The 20,040-nt window shown below is 39.1% G+C and overlaps 1 protein-coding gene across 2 annotated transcripts in view; it reads left to right on the top strand.

Moving 5' to 3' along the window:
- The window catches only part of SPOCK1 (sparc/osteonectin, cwcv and kazal-like domains proteoglycan (testican) 1), an 867,883-nt gene extending 848,259 nt beyond the window's left edge, over nt 1-19,624 (top strand). For both annotated transcript variants that reach the window (XM_006899493.1, XM_006899494.1), the window contains 4 exons: nt 4,469-4,690; nt 13,393-13,455; nt 18,151-18,288; nt 18,982-19,624. In XM_006899493.1, the coding sequence (XP_006899555.1) occupies nt 4,469-4,690; nt 13,393-13,455; nt 18,151-18,288; nt 18,982-19,172 (614 nt within the window). In that variant the 3' untranslated portion in view covers nt 19,173-19,624. The remainder of the gene's footprint in view (nt 1-4,468; nt 4,691-13,392; nt 13,456-18,150; nt 18,289-18,981) is intronic.
- The last annotated feature ends 416 nt before the right edge of the window (nt 19,625-20,040 follow it).

The raw sequence follows: 20,040 nt of genomic DNA, 5'->3' as shown, positions 1-20,040 counted from the left end.
GCGGTTGGCGCAGGATAGAGCAGGGTTTAGGGCTGTTGTGCATAGGGTCGCTATTAGTCGCAAACGACTCCACGGCACATAACAACAACAACAACAACATTAGATGGAACAAAGTAGGTAAGAATGTTAGCTGACATCTGTAAAATCCAGCATTGAAATAGCATCTGGTCCTCAGAGGGGAAAAAATCATCTCCTTAGTATTTGATTATTCATTGCTGCCCATAGGCACACAGAGGTATCAGTGGAAAATGGTGATCTATGGTATTGCATGACTATTGTTAACTACCATAAATTGGCCCATGGCTCATGTCAACCCCAAGCACAAAAGAAAACAAAAATCCTATCAAGTCCTGCACCATGTACATGATTGATTACAGACTTTGCCGTGTGATCCAGAGGTGTTCATCTTTCTTCCTAGTTCAGCTTATTCTGAGGTGGTTGCTTTCCACTTAACTACAGTTAAACTGATAATAAGGAGAAACTCCATCAAACTCCAAACATTAGGGCCAATCTTTTACCTTAAGATAAAGATAGTGCTTACTTCTCCAAATCTGATTGTCCAAAGGCTAGTCCTTGGTGGTTGGTACCTGTGGGGAAGGTAAAATAGTATTACTTCTTTCCACTTCTGCTAGAGGCTTCCCTGGAGGTTGTGGACAATTAGTTCACAAATGGTCTAAAGAACCTTTCCCTGGGAATCCTCTAGGAGCAGTCAGACCCTTGGGTTCACTGAGCAACCTTTCAACAAAGAGCAGATTGCAGTGAGGTGAGCTGCTTCCTGCAGCCCCTTGGAGTAGGAGGCTCCCCCTGTAGACTGCTGGGAGCCTTTGAAAGACCTGCCCTTGACCAGGAGCAAATTGTGTCCCCAAAGAAGCATTTTGATTTGATGCCCTAAAGCAATTGGAGTGAAGAGAAAGCAAAATAATGGCACTTGGTTAGCCCCCAGGTCATAGAAGGAGGGCTTTTGAGTCAGTCCAGGAGTTCTGAAGGGGCAGCTGTGGAACCGTAGAAGGCCTGCAGGCTTGTGCCGCCGCTCCTCTGCTTCCCGAGTCCTGGTTCACAAATGCCAGATGCAGGAGCTGCTTTTTTAGAACCTTTTTTTTTCTTTTTTGAGGACAGATTATTTTATTGCTCTTTCCCAACTAATGTGACACTTTAAAAAAGAAAAAAAAAATGTGGTCAGCTGCAAACTCTTCTTTCCTAATGCATTAAAATGTCAATATTCTATAAAATTGATTCATATTTTATAAAATATTCTTTACAAAAGTGAAGGATCATTTCGTGTCACAGTAAATTATCTTTCTAACTCATTGGCCCCTGAGGACATCATCATCACAGAGATTGTTTATAGCTATGACTTTAGTCAAAGAAGAGGTCATATTACGTTCTGTAGTCTCTCTTCTTGCAAGGGGAATTTTTTTAAATAAAAATACCCTGCATTTCTAAAAAGGTGAATATTTCAAAAACACTGAAAAGATTTTATGTTTAAAAGGGTAAGCTTTGCTGTAGTTAAAAAACTTTCTGAAGAAATACTTTTATTACACATTTGCTGTAGGCCAGTATAAGCAATCCGGGTGGCTTAGTACATGCTGTCCGGGCTGCTAACCAAAAGATCAACAGTTCAAATCTACAAGTAGCAAATTTAGAGCCGCAGAAACTTGATGGAGGTCACTGTGACCAAACTCAAGTGGGAATTGGTTGGTTTTATTTTGTTTTATATCAGTGTTGGAGAAGAGTATTGAATATACCACAGACTGCTAGGAGAACAGACAAGTTCGAGAGAGTGAAGCCTGGTTGCTCCTTGGAGACTAGGATTCTGAAGCTTTATCTGATATACTTTGGACATGTTGTAAGAAGGGAACAGTCCTTGGAGAGGGAAATCATGCTTGGGAGGGTGGAGGGACAGTGCAGGAGAGGAAGACCTTCTATGAGATGGATTGATTTAGTCACTGGGGTAATAGGGATAGGTGTCTTGGAGACAATGAGATTGGCAAGGGATAGAGCAGGGTTTAGTACTGTTCTACATAGGGTCACTGAGTCGCAGGCAACTTGACAGCACATAAGAACAACAACAACAATATATCAGTATAGCAGCCCTAGTGGCATAGCAGTTAAGCAGAAATGTTGGCTGCTAACCAAAATGTCAGGAGTTTATATGTACCAGTGTCCCTGGGAAAGGAAGATCTAACTGTCGGCTTCTGTAAAGATTTAGTTTTGGAAATCCTACTGCTTTAATGACAGGACAGTTCTATTCTGCTCCTTGGAGGCAAGGATTTTGAAACTCCATCTCACATCCTCTGGGCATGTTTTCAGAAGGGACCAGTCCTTGGAGGAAGACATACTTAGAAGGGTGGAGGGACAGTGCAGGAGAGGAAGACCCTGGATGAGATGGATTGACACAGTGAGTGTGGCAATGGGGCCAGATATGCCAGAAGTGATGAGATTGGCTCAGGATAGGGCAAATTAGAGAGCTATTTATTGTTCATAGGGTTACTATAATGTGTGACTCGAGAGCACATAACAATAACTATAATTCTGCTCTATATATTGGTAGAAGTCAGAATCAAGTAGAAAGCAAGAGTTGTGGGGTTTATTTTAAATGTCAATGTGAAGTATTGTTACTTCACTGGCAGAATCCCCTCACCTTCTAGGTAGGAGGCCCGGATGTGAGTCAGTCAGTGCACCTGGTGTTCAGCCAGCCCCTCGCTAGCAGTGGAAGCTTGTGTGTGTTGTTGTGATGCTGAACAGGTTTCAGTGGCCCTTCCAAATGAAAATTAACTGGCGAGAAAGTTTTCATAATCTTCTTAATCAACCAGAAAAACGTTACAGATAACAGTGGTTGATCAGCACCTGATCACAGGGGATGGCACAAGGCTGGGCAGTAGCATGTTCCAGTGTGTGTGGGATCACCGTGCACTGGGGGCTGACTTGAATTCACAGTGACGATATGCACCTGTAGCGACCCAAGCAATGAAGGGAACAGGACAGGCAGTGACAACAGAGGGAGCAAAAAGTTTCTCCCTGGAGGAAATATTGAACTTGTTTTATTGGGGTCTGGAGAGTTAAGACTGTTCTTTAATAATACTGCTTTAAATAGGACGAGCCTAACTACAGTATTTCAAAGCCTGCTGACTACACACAGGTTTCTGTCAGAACACATGAGAATGCGATGACTGACACTTGAGGCCAGATGTGAGCAACCAGGTGGGCAGTTGCTCAAAAACTAGACTCCATTCTGGCCCTGGATTGCAGACACTGTCTCCAGTGGCTTAGCCCATTCCCAAACGGCGCCACAGAAAACTGGACATCCTCAAGGCAGAAGGATCATTGTGGCACTCTGGTAAAAGATTTGAAAATGATTCGTCTACTTGGGTTTGAATCCTGACCTACAACGGTATGACCTGAAATAAGTAACCTCAGCTTCTAGCCTTATCTTTTCACAAAAATCTCAAATTGGGGCTGACATGATGTTATTGCATAAAGCTATTGCAAGGATTCAATTATGTCATAATTATAAATCACTTAGAAGACTGTTTACTATATTGTGACACAGGTTGCACAGATGTTATCTTATCTCATTATTATTCTGGGAAAATAAAACCAGCCCTGGAAGTGGAACTTGCAGAATAACTTTGGATTATATGTACCACATTTGCTTCTGAAAGAAAGTCAAGTTTTACCTTTGGGCCATGTCTTCTCTGGGGTTTGTTTTCAGTAAGTTCAGTATCCAAAGTAGTAAGCAAAGAGTTATTGTTCAAGAACATAGAGTTTCTATTGTGGAAGCAAATAATTTTTTAAGAAAACTATAGCTTCTCTCCAGGGAAATAAGAAAGAAATTATTGTCTGACTCTATTTGGATTCCATACCATGTATCTCTTTAGGGGATTTCCGGAAAGAATGGGGAACGGAGGCAGGTGTCTCGCTGGTTTTGCCATTAGTGTTCAGACTGCTTGGATTTAACAATCCTTTGGGATGTAATCAGTGCTTCTGGATTATGCTATGCAGTTACATTTTATTGCTGTATTTTTCCCCCTCACATATAATATTGTCTTTTGTTTTTCAAATAAGTTTGTTTTTCTGAATATGAAACCAAAGTTTTCAGTGCTATGAGATATTCTCCTTACTCAGCTTGTTTATATTCTTTCTTTCAGGCAAACCTTGGTTTTAGCAAGTCTAGTTAATAAAAATTCATATATTTCCTTTACAGATAAATTAGCACTGGGCAGGGCTCACTCCTTTTAGAATGTATTTTACTCAAATGCTGATTTCCATTCCAATGTGTTTTAAAACATTAAAAGAATATAAAAGAAAAGGTTGTATTGTTCCAGTTAAGTGCTGGAGAGACTGTGCCTTGGGAGGGAAGACGCCTCAGAGAGGAAGAGGTGCGTGGTCAGCTCTGGGTCTCCTTGAGAATTGAGAAGGATGAGAAAGCCAATTTGCTGGTGGCTAAGATATGCCTTTCTCTCTGCAGGGTTTGATACCAGCATCCTGCCAATCTGCAAGGACTCCCTGGGTTGGATGTTCAACAAGCTGGACATGAACTATGACCTCCTGCTTGACCACTCTGAGATCAACGCCATCTACCTGGATAAGTATGAGCCTTGCATCAAGCCACTCTTCAACTCCTGTGACTCCTTCAAGGATGGCAAGCTTTCTAACAATGAGTGGTGCTACTGCTTCCAGAAGCCTGGAGGTAAGGCAGATGGTGGTGTGGTCTAGAAGCTGGGGCCAGGGTAGGGTGGGGAAGGACCACATTTCACACACTGGGAAGACAACTAGAGCTGCAAAGAAAGACACACCTCAGAAATCAAGAAGCAGTTGTGTCATTTAATGGCGCATCTATAGGTATGTTTCTCCTATTGTGAGATTCTCAGTGTGAGAAATACTGTAAAATATAAAGGTATCATAATTGGGAGCTCACAGTTTATAAGATAAGCAGAGACTGGTTTACATTGAAATCCAGTTCCAAGCCAGGAATATCTGGTCCAGTTGGGATCAGATATCCAGGGTAACACACTGTAAACATGGCTGACGAAGCTGAAAAATTACAGAAAAATAGGGAGTTCCTGGTAGGTCAGTGGTAAAGAGTTGAACTGTCAACTCAAAGACATGTGGTCCAAATCCACTGACTTTCTCCATGGGAGAAAGATGGCCAGCCTACTCTAGTGAGAACTGCCTCTGAAAACCCACTGGAGGGTCAGCTATGCATCGATTCTGACTCAACAGTTCATAACAACAACCACTCTGAGTAACATACTTTGGGCACATTATCAAAAGGGGCCAGTCATCAGAAGAAGACATCATGCTCAGAAAGACGGAAGAGCAGCAAAGGAAAGGAAGATCTTCAATGAGGTGAGGTGACACAGTTACTATGACACTGGGCTGAAGCACAGTGCAGAATCAAGCAGAATTTTGATCTGTAGTAAATGGAGGTCACTATGAACTGGACTCAACATGACAACTCTTAACAGCAATAACAATTCTCATTATGTGAATGCATGTGTATACAAACAAAACACTTATTATTATTGTTATGGGCCATTGAGCCTCCTGCAACTCATAGAGACCCTATGTCCAACAACTCTAAACTCTGCCCCATCCTGTGCCAGTCTCACTGTCTCTGACATACCTAGTTCCATCACCTCAATTACTTTGTCAGCTCGTCTTAGTCACAAAAGAACAAATACTGCATAATACCACTGTTATAAAATAGGATTGACATGAGGAGTTAGGAGGGGGAAAGGAAAGGAGTGGATGGATAATGAAGCACTACATTGTAACAGATGAGAGGAAGAACTGTCCAAAAGGAAGATATGATTAGGCAACATGTATGACAACCTGAAACAATGGGTGCACTGCAAAGTGGATCGGAGAAGGGAGAGGGAAGAAAATACAATGATGAATGAATGAATATTTTTAAAAAGTAAATAGGGGTATGTGCATACTTTGTAGGATTATAAAATACATTCCTAAAAGCAGAATTACTGGCTAAAATGGCAGAGACATTTTAAAATTTGAGCAGTTTTATCAATTTGTCCTTCAAAGAATTTGGGCCACCTACCAGTGTATCATGTACTTCCCCATTGCATTGCCAGACTTTGTGATCAATTACTGAATAGGGCACAGAGCCAAGAAGTGATCCCTTACAGGCTTTATTTCACTTTTCTCATTATGAGTTAGATTGAACATTTTTATATTCTTGAGATACTCTTGCTTTGCTTTGCTTTGACATGTGTATGTGGTCTTTGTACAAACTGTATTAGGCTGTTGTTTTGTTGAGGCTTTTTTGGTTTTTAATTTAGGAATTTATATTGAAGGAATTAGATATGTTCTAATCATAAGGGTATCAAATACTTTCCCCCCAACCTGGACTTTGTACTTGTAATTTTGGTAGAGTGAAATTTTAAATGATTAAATAATCATATTTCTCAGTATTTTAATTTGTAGATTCTTAGAAGACATAGAACTTATTATTAAGCTTCAGAAGATTATTTCCTACATTAAGATTGCAAAGTAATTATCTTCTGTTTTTATAAAACTTTTGTTTGTTTGAGTCTTCTATCACTCTGAATTTTATTTTGGTGTAACAGATTTTAACCCCTAACCCCCAATAGTTTTCCAGTTGTTCCCTATCATTTTTTCACTTAACCTGCTGTTCTCCATACAATTTGAAACACTTCGTTTATTCTGCAAAAGCCCCTATATGGATAAAGCTTCTCACCACTGGGCCAGTTGGCAGCACCATGATAGATGGAGAAGTGATTGCAGTTGTTAGCAATTACAACTTGCTCGGCTTCACAATCAACACTCTTGGCACCAACAGTCAGGAAATCAAAAGATGAATTGCACTGGGAAAATCTTGTCAGTGATCTCTCCAAAGTACTGAAAAGCAACGATGTAAGTCTGGAGAATAAGGTGTGCCAGTTTCAGGCCATGGTCTTCTCAGTTACTTGCTATGCATCAGAGAGATAGACAATTGACTAAGGATGACAGAAGAAGAATTGATGCCTTTGAGTTATGGTTCTGGAGTAGAGTCTTGAACATAACATAGACTGCTAAGAAAATGAATATAGATCTGTCTTGGAGAAGGTGAAACCAAGTTTCTCCTGGGAGGCTAAGATTTTGAAGCTCCATCTTACATACTTTGGGCACATGGCCAAGAGGGACAGGTCTTAGAAAAGGACATTATGTATGCTTGGAGGGTGGAAGTGCCACAACACAGGAGAGGAAGACCTTAGATTAGATGGATTGTTACAGTAACTAGGACAATGGGGGTAGGTGTGTCGGAGTCAGTGAGACTGCCTCAGGACACAGCAGGTTCCAGAGCTGATGTACATAGGATCGTTATGAGTCACAGGCAACTCGATGGCACATAACAATAATATATGTTCTTAAAAGGTGCGTTAATGTTAATAGTGTGTTACATGTTAATCTGCTAACCCAAATATTGATGATTTGAATTCACTAGCTACTTAGCAGGAGAAAAATGAAGCAATATAATCCTATAAATATTTAGCTTCAGAAATCAGATAGATGGCTAGATACCATTGTGCTTGTATGTATATCTTCTTTCTATGTATGTAACTATTCATAAATCAAGGAACCCTGATGACATAGTGTGTTAAGAATTGAGCTGCTTATGGAAGATCAGTGTTTCAAATCCAGTAACAACTATTATAAAAGAGATAGGCAATCTCCTTCTAAACATATACACCACCTTTTAATCAACTAAAAGGCAATGGGTTTGATTTTTATTTTATTCATAAGTTCCAAGCTACTTATAATTATTTTGCAATATGTTTTAATACCTAGTAAGGATAGCATGTCCTTCCATTACTCTTCTTTTGTGAGAAATTTCCTGGTTATTATCATATGTTTCTTTTTCCCCTTGGAAATTTAGAATCCATGTATTCAATTAAAAAATCCAAATTGGTGTTTCATTAGAATCAGGCAAGAATAAATTAATCCAGAGAGAATTGATAGCTGTTTAGTATTGAATCTTTTTATGCTAGAACAGGACAAAACCGTGTATCAATCAGTTACACTTTAAAGTTTTGTTCTTGCAGAAATTGTACTTTCCTTGTATTTATTGTTGTTGCCATTGTAAATGAGGTAGATTTTTTTCCATTATATTTCATCACAAGTGATTGTTTCAATATTAATTTTGTACTCAACCACCTTGCTAAATTTTCATCTTGATTATAATAGTTATTCTGGTTGATTTGCATGGATTTTTCAGGTGTGCAATTATATCATCTGCAAACAGTGATCATTTTTTCATCCTTTTCAATTTTTATACCTCATTTCTCTCTCTTTTTTAATTACATCAGCTAGTTCCTCCAAATCAATGTTTAACAAAAGGGCTGGTTTTAATGCTTTAATAGAAATGCTTGTACTATTTCAGCATGAAACATAACAATAATCTTGAGATTTAGACCTTAGCCTGAGTTCCTCACAGTCTATGAGAGAGACAAAATCCAAGTGCTATTACTCTCCTAGAGTCTTTTTATTTTAAAAAAAAAATCATATTTTTTCTTACAAGGTTCATATACATTGTGTTTCACATTATTCTTTATTCACAGTGTGCTTCATACAATAATTACCATATATTATGTTCTATAAAATTGATCACCATTGGACTATGTCCATCATAACCAGTTCTTTTTAGGTCCCTGACAGATCTTTCTCATTTCCTTTACCTCTTCTCTCCACCCGCCACATTGTGAAGTCCTGTGATTTCACCCCTACCAATCTTCACTCCTCTACTTCCAACCCTTCTCCCCTTGGGTCCCCATATATGTTTTACTAGTCATCCTTCTATTTTTACAATGATGGTCTAATGCAGTATTTGTCTCTATGAGACTGAGTTAGTTCACTCAGCATAATGCTCTCTAGTCTCTCCCAAGTTACACAATATTTTTCAAAATGGTTGCTCCTGTGTGCTGCATAGTATTCTATTGTGTGAATATACCACAATTTCTCAATCCATTCAGTTGTGGTTGGACTGTTAGACATGTATTTGGGCTGTTTCATGTTCTTGCAATGGTCAACAGCACTGCTATGAACATTGGTGCACAAATCTCCGTTTGTGTCTTTTAATTTCTTTAGGGTATATTGCAAGCAGTAGAACAGCTGCGTCTTAAAGAGTTTCTGTCAAACTTTTGGAAGAAACACCCAACTGCCTTCCAGAGTGATTGTTCCAATTTATAATCCCACCAACAGTGTATGGTAGTTCCCACTCCCTCCAACATTTATTGCTTGTTACCTTTGCCACTGCTACTGGGGTGAAATGGTATCTCATTGTGCTTTTTATTTACATCTCCCCTATTGTCAATGATTTTGAGTATTTCTTCATGTGTTTGTTGGCTCTCCAAATGACTTCTTCTGTGAAGTCTTTCCACGTCTTTTGTCCATTTTGTAATTGGGTTATTGGTCTTTTTCTTGTGGAGGCCCTATAAGATCCCATAAACTTTTGATATGAGACCCTTGTCTGTGATGGTTTTGCCAAATATTATTTTCCCAGTCAGTAGGTTTTCTTTTCCCTCTGTTGGAAAATGTTTTTGATGCGTACAGGCATTTAATCTTTAGCTTGTCCCATTCATCAATTTTACCTTCTCCAGATTGTGCATTTCTGTCTGTATTTGGCAGTTTCTTTATACCATAGACCAGGCCATCTAAGATTGATCTCAGTTTGCCTCTGATGAACTTTATGGTTTGGGGTTTTACTCCCAGGTTTCTGATCCACCATGAGTTGATTTTTGTGTTTCAGCTTTTGGCAGGTAGCAGTCCTTCTTTACCATCACCATTTGTTGACGAGTTTGCCATTTCCCCATTTAATAGGTTTTATTTCCTTGTTGAATATCAGTTAACCATAGATGTTGTTGTTATGTGCCATTGAATTGACACTGACTGATAGTGACCCTATGCACAACAGCTCTGAACCCTGCTTATCTTGAGCCAGTTTCATTGTGTGTCTCTGACACACCTTCCACCATTATCCATCACTGACTCAATCTATCTCATCCAGGGTGTTTGATCTTCCTCTCTTGTGCTGTCCCTCCACTCTTCCAAGCCTGATGTCCCTCTCCATGTCTGTATCCAACTCAGAAGCAGTTCTGAAATTTCTCTTTTGTTTCCACATTTCTTTAAGTCCTATGTTTTATTGTATCTGAAAACTGGGGAAGAATGATTCTATCATGCTTATTTTTTCCTGTTTATTAATGAATTTCAGCATTAAAAAATTTTTAAGACTTTCCATAAGCTGTAGACAATTAGTATTGCTACCTGGAATTATTAGTATGGTTAATATTTCATTAAAAGCTGTGGACATTATATAAAGTTTAAACTTTTTCATATAGTATGACTATTTGTTGACTGGTTTTGCTATTTTTATTTCATTTCACTATTAAGTTTCATTCTTAGAAGTGTTTTCAAACACTCTCTTGGGAGAATTTATTTCTGGATTTGTTATTCAATGTTTGAAAATATTTCTATTGCTTTTGTATCTGAATAAAAATGGTGCTATGAGAAAACTTCGAGAAGTCACAGTTTTTAAATATTATTTCCCTTGCATCAGATGGAGCTTTTCAAAAAGTGAAAATATTCCAGTATTTTTTTCCTTTAGTAGTAATGTAATCATTTTATTTGGAAACAAAGGGTTTCTGCTTTTCAAAGACATTAAATCCCTAAGACATACATCAGTTTTGTTCTATCTGTAGCGCTTTTATTCCTAAAGCATTGTATATGTTCTTTTGAGCTTTAGAAGAAAATCTTTGATTTTTTAAGCTTAATAAGTTTAGTTATAGTATTCAGGATCTTTTTTTAAATTATATTTGTCTCTTAGAAAACTTTTTTTTCATTTCATTTGCTTGTTCTCTTTCCAAGAACATAAATACTACACATGTTTCATCAAACTTTTCTGGGTTTTCTTATTTCTTTAACTGCTCATTTTCCTTGAGACTTTGTATCTCTGCCTTGAACAATAGTCTTTACAAAGCCTTTTTTAAAATTTTACTCTTATATTTCCTAGTGAACCATTTGTTAAACATTTTCATCTCCTTGACCCCAAAAGATGTTCTGATACAGATGCTTCATCTGGAGTTTTGTGTTATTCTCTCTTCTGTTTTAGTATTTTTAGTTGAATTCTTATTCTTTCAGTAGTTTTCCTCATCTTTCAGTAAGTTGTTGTTTTTCGGTGCCAGCAGATCCACGATGACTCACAGCAAGCCTGTGAGCAGCAGATCTGAACGCTGCTCTATCCTCATGATTTCTGACATGCTCCTTATTACAGTTGCTGTGTCAATTTATCTTGTTCAGAGTCTTCTTCTCTCTCTCTGACCATCCACCTTCCCAAGTGTGATGTCCTTTTGTAATAGACTGGCCCCTTCTGACAACACGCCCAAAGTACATGAGTTGAAGTTCCATCATCATTGCCTCCAAGAAACACCCACCCTAGTTGTGCTTCCTCAGAAACAAACTTGTTTGTTCTTCTGCAAGCCCATGGAACATTCAGTACTCTTCTCCAACATTACACCACAAGGGCATTGATAAATAATACCTCAATTATTGCAGAAGAGTTTTAAGGAAGAGTCGGTATTTACAACTAGCAAAAAAGTCCATTTAGCTCATGTTGTTGTTAATGTCATGTGCCATCAAGTCACCTGTGATTCATAGTGACTCTATGCACAATAGCTCTGAACCCTGCTCTATCCTGGGCCAATCTCACTGTCTCTGACACACCTACCTTCATTGCCCCACTTACTGTGTCAATCCAGCTCATCTCGGGTCTTCCTCTCCTGTGCTGTCCTTCCACCATTCCAAGCATGATGTCCTTCTCCAAATACTGGTCCCTCCTGTAAACATGCCTAAAGTATGTGAGACAGAGCTTCAAAATTCTTTTCTCTAAGAAAAAGATTGACTTCACCCTCTCCAAGATAGATCTGTTAGTTCTCTTGTCAGTCTGTGTTATATTCAGTAGTCTTCTCCAGCATCACAGATCAAGACATCAAGTCTTCTTATGTGTTCTTTGGTCATTGTCCAGATCTCTGATGCATAGCAGGTAATTATGAAGACCATGGCCTGCATCAGGTGAACCTTAATCTCTAAATTTATCTCAGAGTAGAACTAATCATTAACAGTGTTTGTGTGGATGCTACTGATTTTTTCCTGTGAAGTGTTAGTCTTATAAATGTCTGTGGCTTATATCTTTCTATAACATTTAAAAACATATTTTCCTGTACAAATTTAAGCATAATATTGTTTCCTACTTTATATGTGTATTAAAACTCTTAAAACGAGAAGTTACCAAAATGTATTTCATGACCTGCTCTCTCAGGGAACTGGCCATAAAGGCAGGAGGACTGTGAGATCCACAGGGCAGCTGATGTAAACAGGTACCCAGATGTTTCATGTGCAAGCATGGTGTAGGACCTATAGAAAGAGGAAGTACAAACTGGGGAGAAGAGCCCCAGCAAGCTGGACCTTTGTTTGCTAATACGTGGAGGACAGTGAACAAACAGCAGAAACTTCTAATGCCACAAGGTCTGCAAGAACAAATTGTGATAAAACTCTATAGAGAATTTCTCTGTACTTGAAAATAGAAGTAACTTCATCTGTATGTGGGTAAAGAGCAGGAGTAAAATACGCTGTCATGTGCCCACTTGGACTTTTGGCTGTCACCGCATCTGTCCTTCACTTAAAGGGTGGAAGTTTCATGCTAATTCCTATAATGTGCATATCAGGCAATGTACATTTTATAACTGAGGCGTTAGTCACTGAGGGGGGGGAAGAGACTGACACGTCAGCTGGGAGGTGGAAGAACCAAGACATAAGATCTCTTCTTCAACATTGCACTAGCTGCCTCTCAGGTCTGTCTCTGTCCTCACTGTTGTCCCTCGAGGCCTATGTTTTATTTTCCTGGAGTGGTGAGCCATGAGGTCTGAAGTAGCCACTTTAACCCTCTTTCTCCTACAGCATGACCTGGAGTGGATTCAATATTTGTCCCTTTCTGATTAGTCAGGCTGGTCTGTAAGCCTTGAATGCTTATAGAAGTATTGGCTGGTAATTTACTCTCTGATTTAAAGGAAGTCCATCTACTAGCACATCACCTTTCAGACACCTACATTTGTGATTTCTTTGAGCTGTTGGTAATAAAAGAAACTCCTGTGCAATCCAAATAGCCCCCAAATACTATTTTAAGTGGCTCATGGTATGAGGGGTTTTTTTCATTAGTGGCACTAATGGTCTAAATTTGTTTTGTTGCACAGTAACAGCATATGGAGTAATTCCACTCCCAGGTGTGTCATTGTCTACATTTCACGTCAAGAGTGAAGCCAATCATTAGAGATTATATCCCACACCATCTGGAAACTGACTTTCATAAATTATTTTTTTCAGGTCTCCCTTGCCAGAATGAAATGAACAGGATTCAGAAGCTAAGCAAGGGGAAAAGTCTGTTGGGTAAGTACAATTTCCTGCCACTCGTTTAAACAACTAATTAAACCATCCATGTATCTTGTAATGTTTAGCGTAGCAATGGTTATTCAATTAGGGACCAGTGTTTTGTGAAAGAAATGCCTTGTTCTACCCCCAGGCAAGGGCTTTTTTAGGCAGCTGGTAAAATGCCCCAGTTAGCTGGACCTGAACTGAGGATTGGTTAGCTGGCTGGGCTGCTGCCTGCTCCAGTATCAGGAAGAGAGTTCCTTAGCTTTCACTTGCCACAATAAGGTCATTGACTAGAAGTTTCAAGTATCTCTTCACCTCTCAGATTATAAAGCCTGTAAATGATTCCTAGTCAATGCACCTCGTAGGCGGCTTGCCACCCCTGTCTGTCAGTAGAAGCTAGTTGAACAGGTTTCAGCACCTTTCAGACTAAGATGGACTAGGAAGAAAGGACTGGTGCTGTGCTAAAGAAGATCAGCCAGTGCAAACCCTCTGGATGGTAGCAGGACCTGCCTGCCATTGATCATGGGGATGATGCAGCATGGGGCAGCGTCATGTTCCACTGTGCCTGGCTTCACCATGAGTCAGGTCCTGGCAAGGTGGGCAGTAACAGCCACCTGAATAATAGTGTGCCCTGTGCTTCTCAGATCAGTGTGTCCATCCAAAGAGGAAGATGAGCTAGATTCTCTTCAGAATTTATCAAATGGAGTTCTCTTAGTGTCTTTATAAGTTTAAATAGAAAGCCTGGAGGGAAGTGCTTTGGGGGTGTAGACACTGCATGTGTCCCTTATCTCTGTCCAGAAGGTAAGCAGAAACAAATAGATTGTACAAATATGTTTTTTCCTATTATGAGGCTGCGGTAGAAGTGAAGATAACAGCTTTCCTTTTACTTACAAGCCCTCCTCTCTTTCTCACCACACTGTCACTGAGATGCTGGTAAACTTTGTTTCTTTGAGTAAGAAAGGAATCTGCGTTGTTTTTTTCTTGCTTTTTATAAAGAGAACTGAAGACCGCAACACAATAACTCAAAATTATTCTCTCAAGCATCCAGAGGCAGGTGCGGTCCCTAAGCAGCCTGCCGTTGTCGAAGTTTATCTGTTTACTTGAAGGAAATGAGCTCGTTTTCTTGCAGACTTGTCAAAAGTAGATGTCTGTGAACTTGGGCAATTTCTCCTCTTCTGAAATGTAGGTCACCTGAAAAAGCTCATTCCCTTTTCCTTCTGCTTTTTAATATTACTTGGGTCACTGACTCTCCTCTTTGTTTGCACTTCTGACAACCTCTCGTCAACTCAGAACAAACCAGAACTTCACTGTTGTCATAATTTAACCCCTGTGGCCCTCAAATTCCTCTCCCATGTAAGCAGGCACACAGACATCTTTTTGAGCTGACGCCTTTCCCATAAATTTGCAAGCTTTAGGACATTTTTTTTTACTTATTTTATCCCTTCAACATCTATGGTTAGAGATAAAAAGTCTCATTTCCCTTCTACCAAGATGGAGCAAATGCCTAGCTTTACCTCACCATGAATCCAACTTAATTTTAAAGCACATTTTCTTGCCTCTCCTTTTATATGACAATTATTTGGCTGACTTATAAAACAACCATTAGTTATTTGTTGTTGTTTGTGGGAGGTTTTTTGTTGTTGTTTTTTTCTCACCGTAGGAGAGTCTCCTAATATAATAAACATATATTCAGGGACATTCAGTGTGGGAGAATAAAACCTAAACCAAGCAGCAACAAATGATAATCAGGTATAATTACTGCCTACTTAGAAAATGTGATAATCCTATTACATTATAGATTTAGAGTAACATCTGTTTTTTACCAACCTAAGAGATCCACTCAGTGTGCATTTTTGTTGTTTTTGTTTAATAAGGGCTGTTATTTTCCATTTGCAGCTCAAAGAGGAAGATCAACATTTCCCCAGTTCTTTTCCTTTGTAGACCCTGATTGAGGACCTGCTCACACATCTTTCTGGTATTGGTCCTCTAAGCAGATTAAAGCCTCTAGTTTTTTTCCTTCTACATTTTACTCTTTGAAGGCTAGAGACTATGTATTTTGACTTAAATTTCTAAATAAGAGTGTGGGCGCATCCTCTAAGCCTCTAGTTGTGGCATCCGCAAGCTTCCCTCAGTGACGAGTACAGTGGACAGGGATCTCTAGAGGCACCTGCCTCTCCATGATCTCCTATAATGCCCGAGAACCCAAGCACCTCAGGGTAGTCCAATGAGCAGACTGGCTAAGAATAGAGCCGAGAGTCAAATAGACCCAAGATCAAATTAGGAGAAATGTCTCCAAACAATGACTTTTGCTATCTTGAAAAAAACCAATAAAGTAACAAGAACATATCCATTGCAAGACTAACACCATCACCAAACACAAGGCGATAGAAAGCCACAGTGGTGAGTAGGGGCTTCTATGTCCATGAAATTTATGTTGATGATGTCAACACCCAGGTCAGAGGCAGAAGAATTCTCTCACAGAAGATGTATAACCAGAAGACAAAAATCAAAATGAAAAATTCTCATGGAAATTATCAACTGTTGAACTGGAGTCGTGTTATCAGGCTTAATTTAAGAGGACTTATTTAAGAGACTATCACAATATTTTAAAAATGATAAAGGGAGATAATTTTAAATCCAAAGTACTAAATTCATTAACACTGGTAATTCAAGTGTGACAGCAGATATACTTTGGAGCCTTCTAAGATGCAGTAAGTTCCCTAAATATTAAAATATAACAACCAAACCTCCTGCCTTCAAGTTGATTCTAGCTCATGATCATCCTAGGTGTTTGGACTAGAACTGCCTTGTAGGGGGGTTTGGGCTGTAATATTTGTAGAAGCAAATTTCTCAGATTTTTCTTTTGTGGCGGAAAGGTCATTCTAAGCATATTCCTTTAATTTATCCCTCTTTCCCTCCCTCATTCTTCACCATTGACTCATAGATACCCCTCCATTGGGTTTCTGAGGCTGTACATTCCATGGGAACAGATTGCTCATCTTTTCTTGCAGATCCACTGGTAGATTCAAACCTTCAGAGAGGCTAAGCCTTGGGGTTAGCGGGGTTATATAGTAAAGCACAAAACATTTAGACCTAGGAACCTTTACTAACCACAGAACTCTTTTAGAAATATCACTAAGGGATTAACTCTATTAAAAGAACAATAACTCCATGAGGACTGACTAAGATACAATGGTAAAAGACAAACTTCCCTTAAAAACCCTGAGACCAGAACTCGATGGTATCTGACTACCACTGATGATCACTCTAAAAAAAGGATCACAGTAGACGATCCAAGACAGAGTGAACAAACAAAACAAACGTGGAAAACTCTCTAAAACATAAACATGGCCAAGCTTTCTGGTCTGATGGAGACTGGTGGGACCCTTGAGACTATGGTCGCTAATCATCTGTCAAAGGTGAAATGAAAACTCATCCAAGTAGTTTAACTTTTAGTCAAGTGACAGACAAGCCTGTTAGGAATCAGTAAGATCAGAGAGATAACACTCTTAGAATATTCACTTTATAGTATCAAAAGGGCAGCATTTTCCCAGAGATAAACTTGAGAAGGCAGGAAGAGTTAAGACAGAAGGATTAGTGAATAAGAATAACAGGGAGGAAATGGAAAGCATGGGTATTGTGGTATTGTGATCAATGTCAGGCATTAATTTGTTAATACAAAATTTGGACTAATGATTGACCTAGAGAATCAGTTCTGTAAGCATTGACTTAAAGCACAGTTAAAAAAAATTAAAAGGTAAGATGCAATGGTAAAAACAAATACTATTAAATCAAAATAAATATGGCTTATAACCTGGGAAGGAGGAATTGTAAAACAATAAAGGAATTTTTCTTTTACTTTTCAAAGAGAACAGTGAACTGCGGGGTGGGGGAGGAAGGGTGGGCAAGGAGAAAAGTGCAACAATGAGTAAATGGAAATCCAAGTCTGTAAATTTTCATTAAAATTAATAATAAAAAATTTTTTATGGTAAACTATAATTAAGTTTTCAGACTGCTGATGAAGGAAACTATGGTAAGGTGTTAAAATTCTGGTTTTATTCAGGGAGAAATGAAAATAAAGTTTGACTTTAGATCATATTAGGAAAATGCTTTTATGTCAAAATTTTAAGAGTAAACACAAGAAGGTTAAAAATACAATAGATTTTTTCTTAAAACTTGGAAAGAAAAAGCATGAAGTAATGAAAACTTGACCACTTCAAAAGAAATCAGGAAATGGAAACAATTAAAAAGAGGAAACACAAAATATAGTGGCAGAGATAAGACCAGACATAATTGTAATAAATGTGTATGGACCAAAACTGCTTGTTACAAGATAGAGGCTATAAATTGGTATTTTAAACATATAATTACATGTGAAGCTATTCTATAGAAAGTTATCGCTAAAAATGGTTACAAAATATTTAATAAGCACTTTAGAATCTAATAAAAGCAAGTACTTTGAATTTTAAAAACAAAGAAGGATATATGTTGCTGTAATGTTCCTTATGCTTATTTGTGTGCTATTAATCCATAGAATTGTAGCTTTAAAATAAAACAACAAAATTATAAGGAAAAATTGCCAAGTTCATAGTAATAATCAGAGACGATATGATAACCTTTTTTTGAAGCTTCAATTCCAAAGGGAGAGAGAATGAACACTGTGTGGGTCTCTGTGTTGCTTTGATTAAAACTGACCCTTTTGTTCCTCAGGGGCATTTATACCTCGGTGTAACGAGGAGGGCTATTACAAAGCCACACAGTGCCACGGCAGCACGGGCCAGTGCTGGTGTGTGGACAAGTATGGGAACGAGTTGGCCGGCTCCAGGAAACAGGGTGCTGTGAGCTGTGGTGAGTAAGTCCTTCTTACAGCAGTCCACAGTGTAATGACTTGCAAAAGGTTTGGCAGAGAGAACTGGTCTACAGGATGTTAAGGAGACACAGTACTTCTAAAATCACATATGAGTATACATATCTACATTTGTAGGTGCCAGGAATTCACCATGAACTTGGGTGGTTGTTGTTGTTATGCATCAAGTTGGAATGGACCCATAGTTAACCCTGAAATAGGTTTACAGATGCAGTAAATCAGTGGGAATTGGCTACCCATCTTTCTCCAGCAAAGCAGCTGGTGGCTTTGAACCACATGCTATTGCGTTAGCAGCACAGTTTCTTACCACTAGATTAGAAAGCAATTTTTGGCAGGAACCTATTGGTAAAATAGAATCTGTTGGACCTATTTGGTCAAGGACCATAACAACTTTTACTGCCATCACTTTTTGCTTAGGATCATAAAGCCTCTTCTTGACCATGGAAACATGTCAAGAAGTCTAAGTTTTATATCAGAACAAAACTTAAGGACCTCACCTGGTTTCATTTTTAGCAACAGAGATGAGATGCACTTACATTCAGAGAGAAGTGTTTAAAAGGCATAGTTTTATCCAGTAAAACTTAGAGCCCATGCAAGGGACAAAACCCTGGCATGAGTCAAGGAGTATAAACAGAAACAAACCTCAATCATTATTTTCCCTTCATGTGTTTCAGAAGAAGAGCAGGAGACCTCGGGAGATTTCGGCAGCGGCGGCTCTGTGGTCCTGCTGGATGACCTTGAGGACGAGCGGGAGCTGGGGCCAAAGGACAAAGAGGGGAAGCTGAGGGTGCACACCCGGGCGGTGAGAGAGGATGACGAGGATGAGGACGACGACAAAGAGGATGAGGTCGGCTACATATGGTAGTCCCCACGAGGAAGAGGACACAGGTTTTGCACAAAATTGCAAGTCACTTCCTACTCCTGCATTTGTATCTAAGACTGAGGCACCAAGGTCTCTTCTCCACTGTTGCTCTCTATACCGACCCAAGGTTTGGAAGACAACTCCTTGTTTCCAGAGCATTCTGATTTTAAATTCAGTTGTGTGGGAGGAAGGGTGTTGTGCTTTGTTTCGTTCGTTTGTTTCGTTTCGTTTATTATTTTTAAGCAGGGAATGGCTGGCTGAATACAGTCTCCTTCCCTCCCGTGAGGTTTTTTTTGCAACAAGCATGTGGTTTCTGTGGAATTCTGACCGTGCAGGGAGCCCCGCCCTCCTCAGCGTCGAAGACCCTTTTTGATTCCCCATACTGGTGGTTATTACAGCATGGTTCCCGGCCTTACAGTGTCTAAGTGCTTTTCTCGTGTCCTGTAGATGTCGTGGAAAACACACCACAATTGTCATTTGCCCTCCCTGCCCCACCACCACCCCTGGTGTTTATTACTAAAAATTAGGTTTTCATATCACTATTTCTGGCTTCCCACAAACAACAGCCTTAATTCAGTCACAGGTCCCTTTGGGGAATCCATTTTCTTTATTAAAAAAAATGATGTCTGGATGCTTTTCTCTGTACGTACATAAATATACATGTTTGTACATAAGAGGCAGTGTCTGTATGTACCTTATGCACACACAGAGGTATACATGCCTTTCAGAAAGAAAAAAAAAGCTTGAGATATCCATTAAAAACTTATTTGAAAAGTAATTCTACATTTGTCAGCTTGTCTAGACCTGGATTGCAACTTCTGGAATAAGATTTGTGTTGAAGTCCTCTTTTGCACTAACTGTTGGCCCTTGT

This window comes from Elephantulus edwardii, unplaced genomic scaffold (assembly GCF_000299155.1).
Source record: "Elephantulus edwardii isolate Elephantulus edwardi_28Jun2011 unplaced genomic scaffold, EleEdw1.0 scaffold00259, whole genome shotgun sequence".
Taxonomy (NCBI): Eukaryota; Metazoa; Chordata; class Mammalia; order Macroscelidea; family Macroscelididae; genus Elephantulus; species Elephantulus edwardii.
The sequence above is the reverse complement of the archived record's forward strand: the minus strand, read 5'-3'. Positions and strand labels throughout refer to the sequence as shown.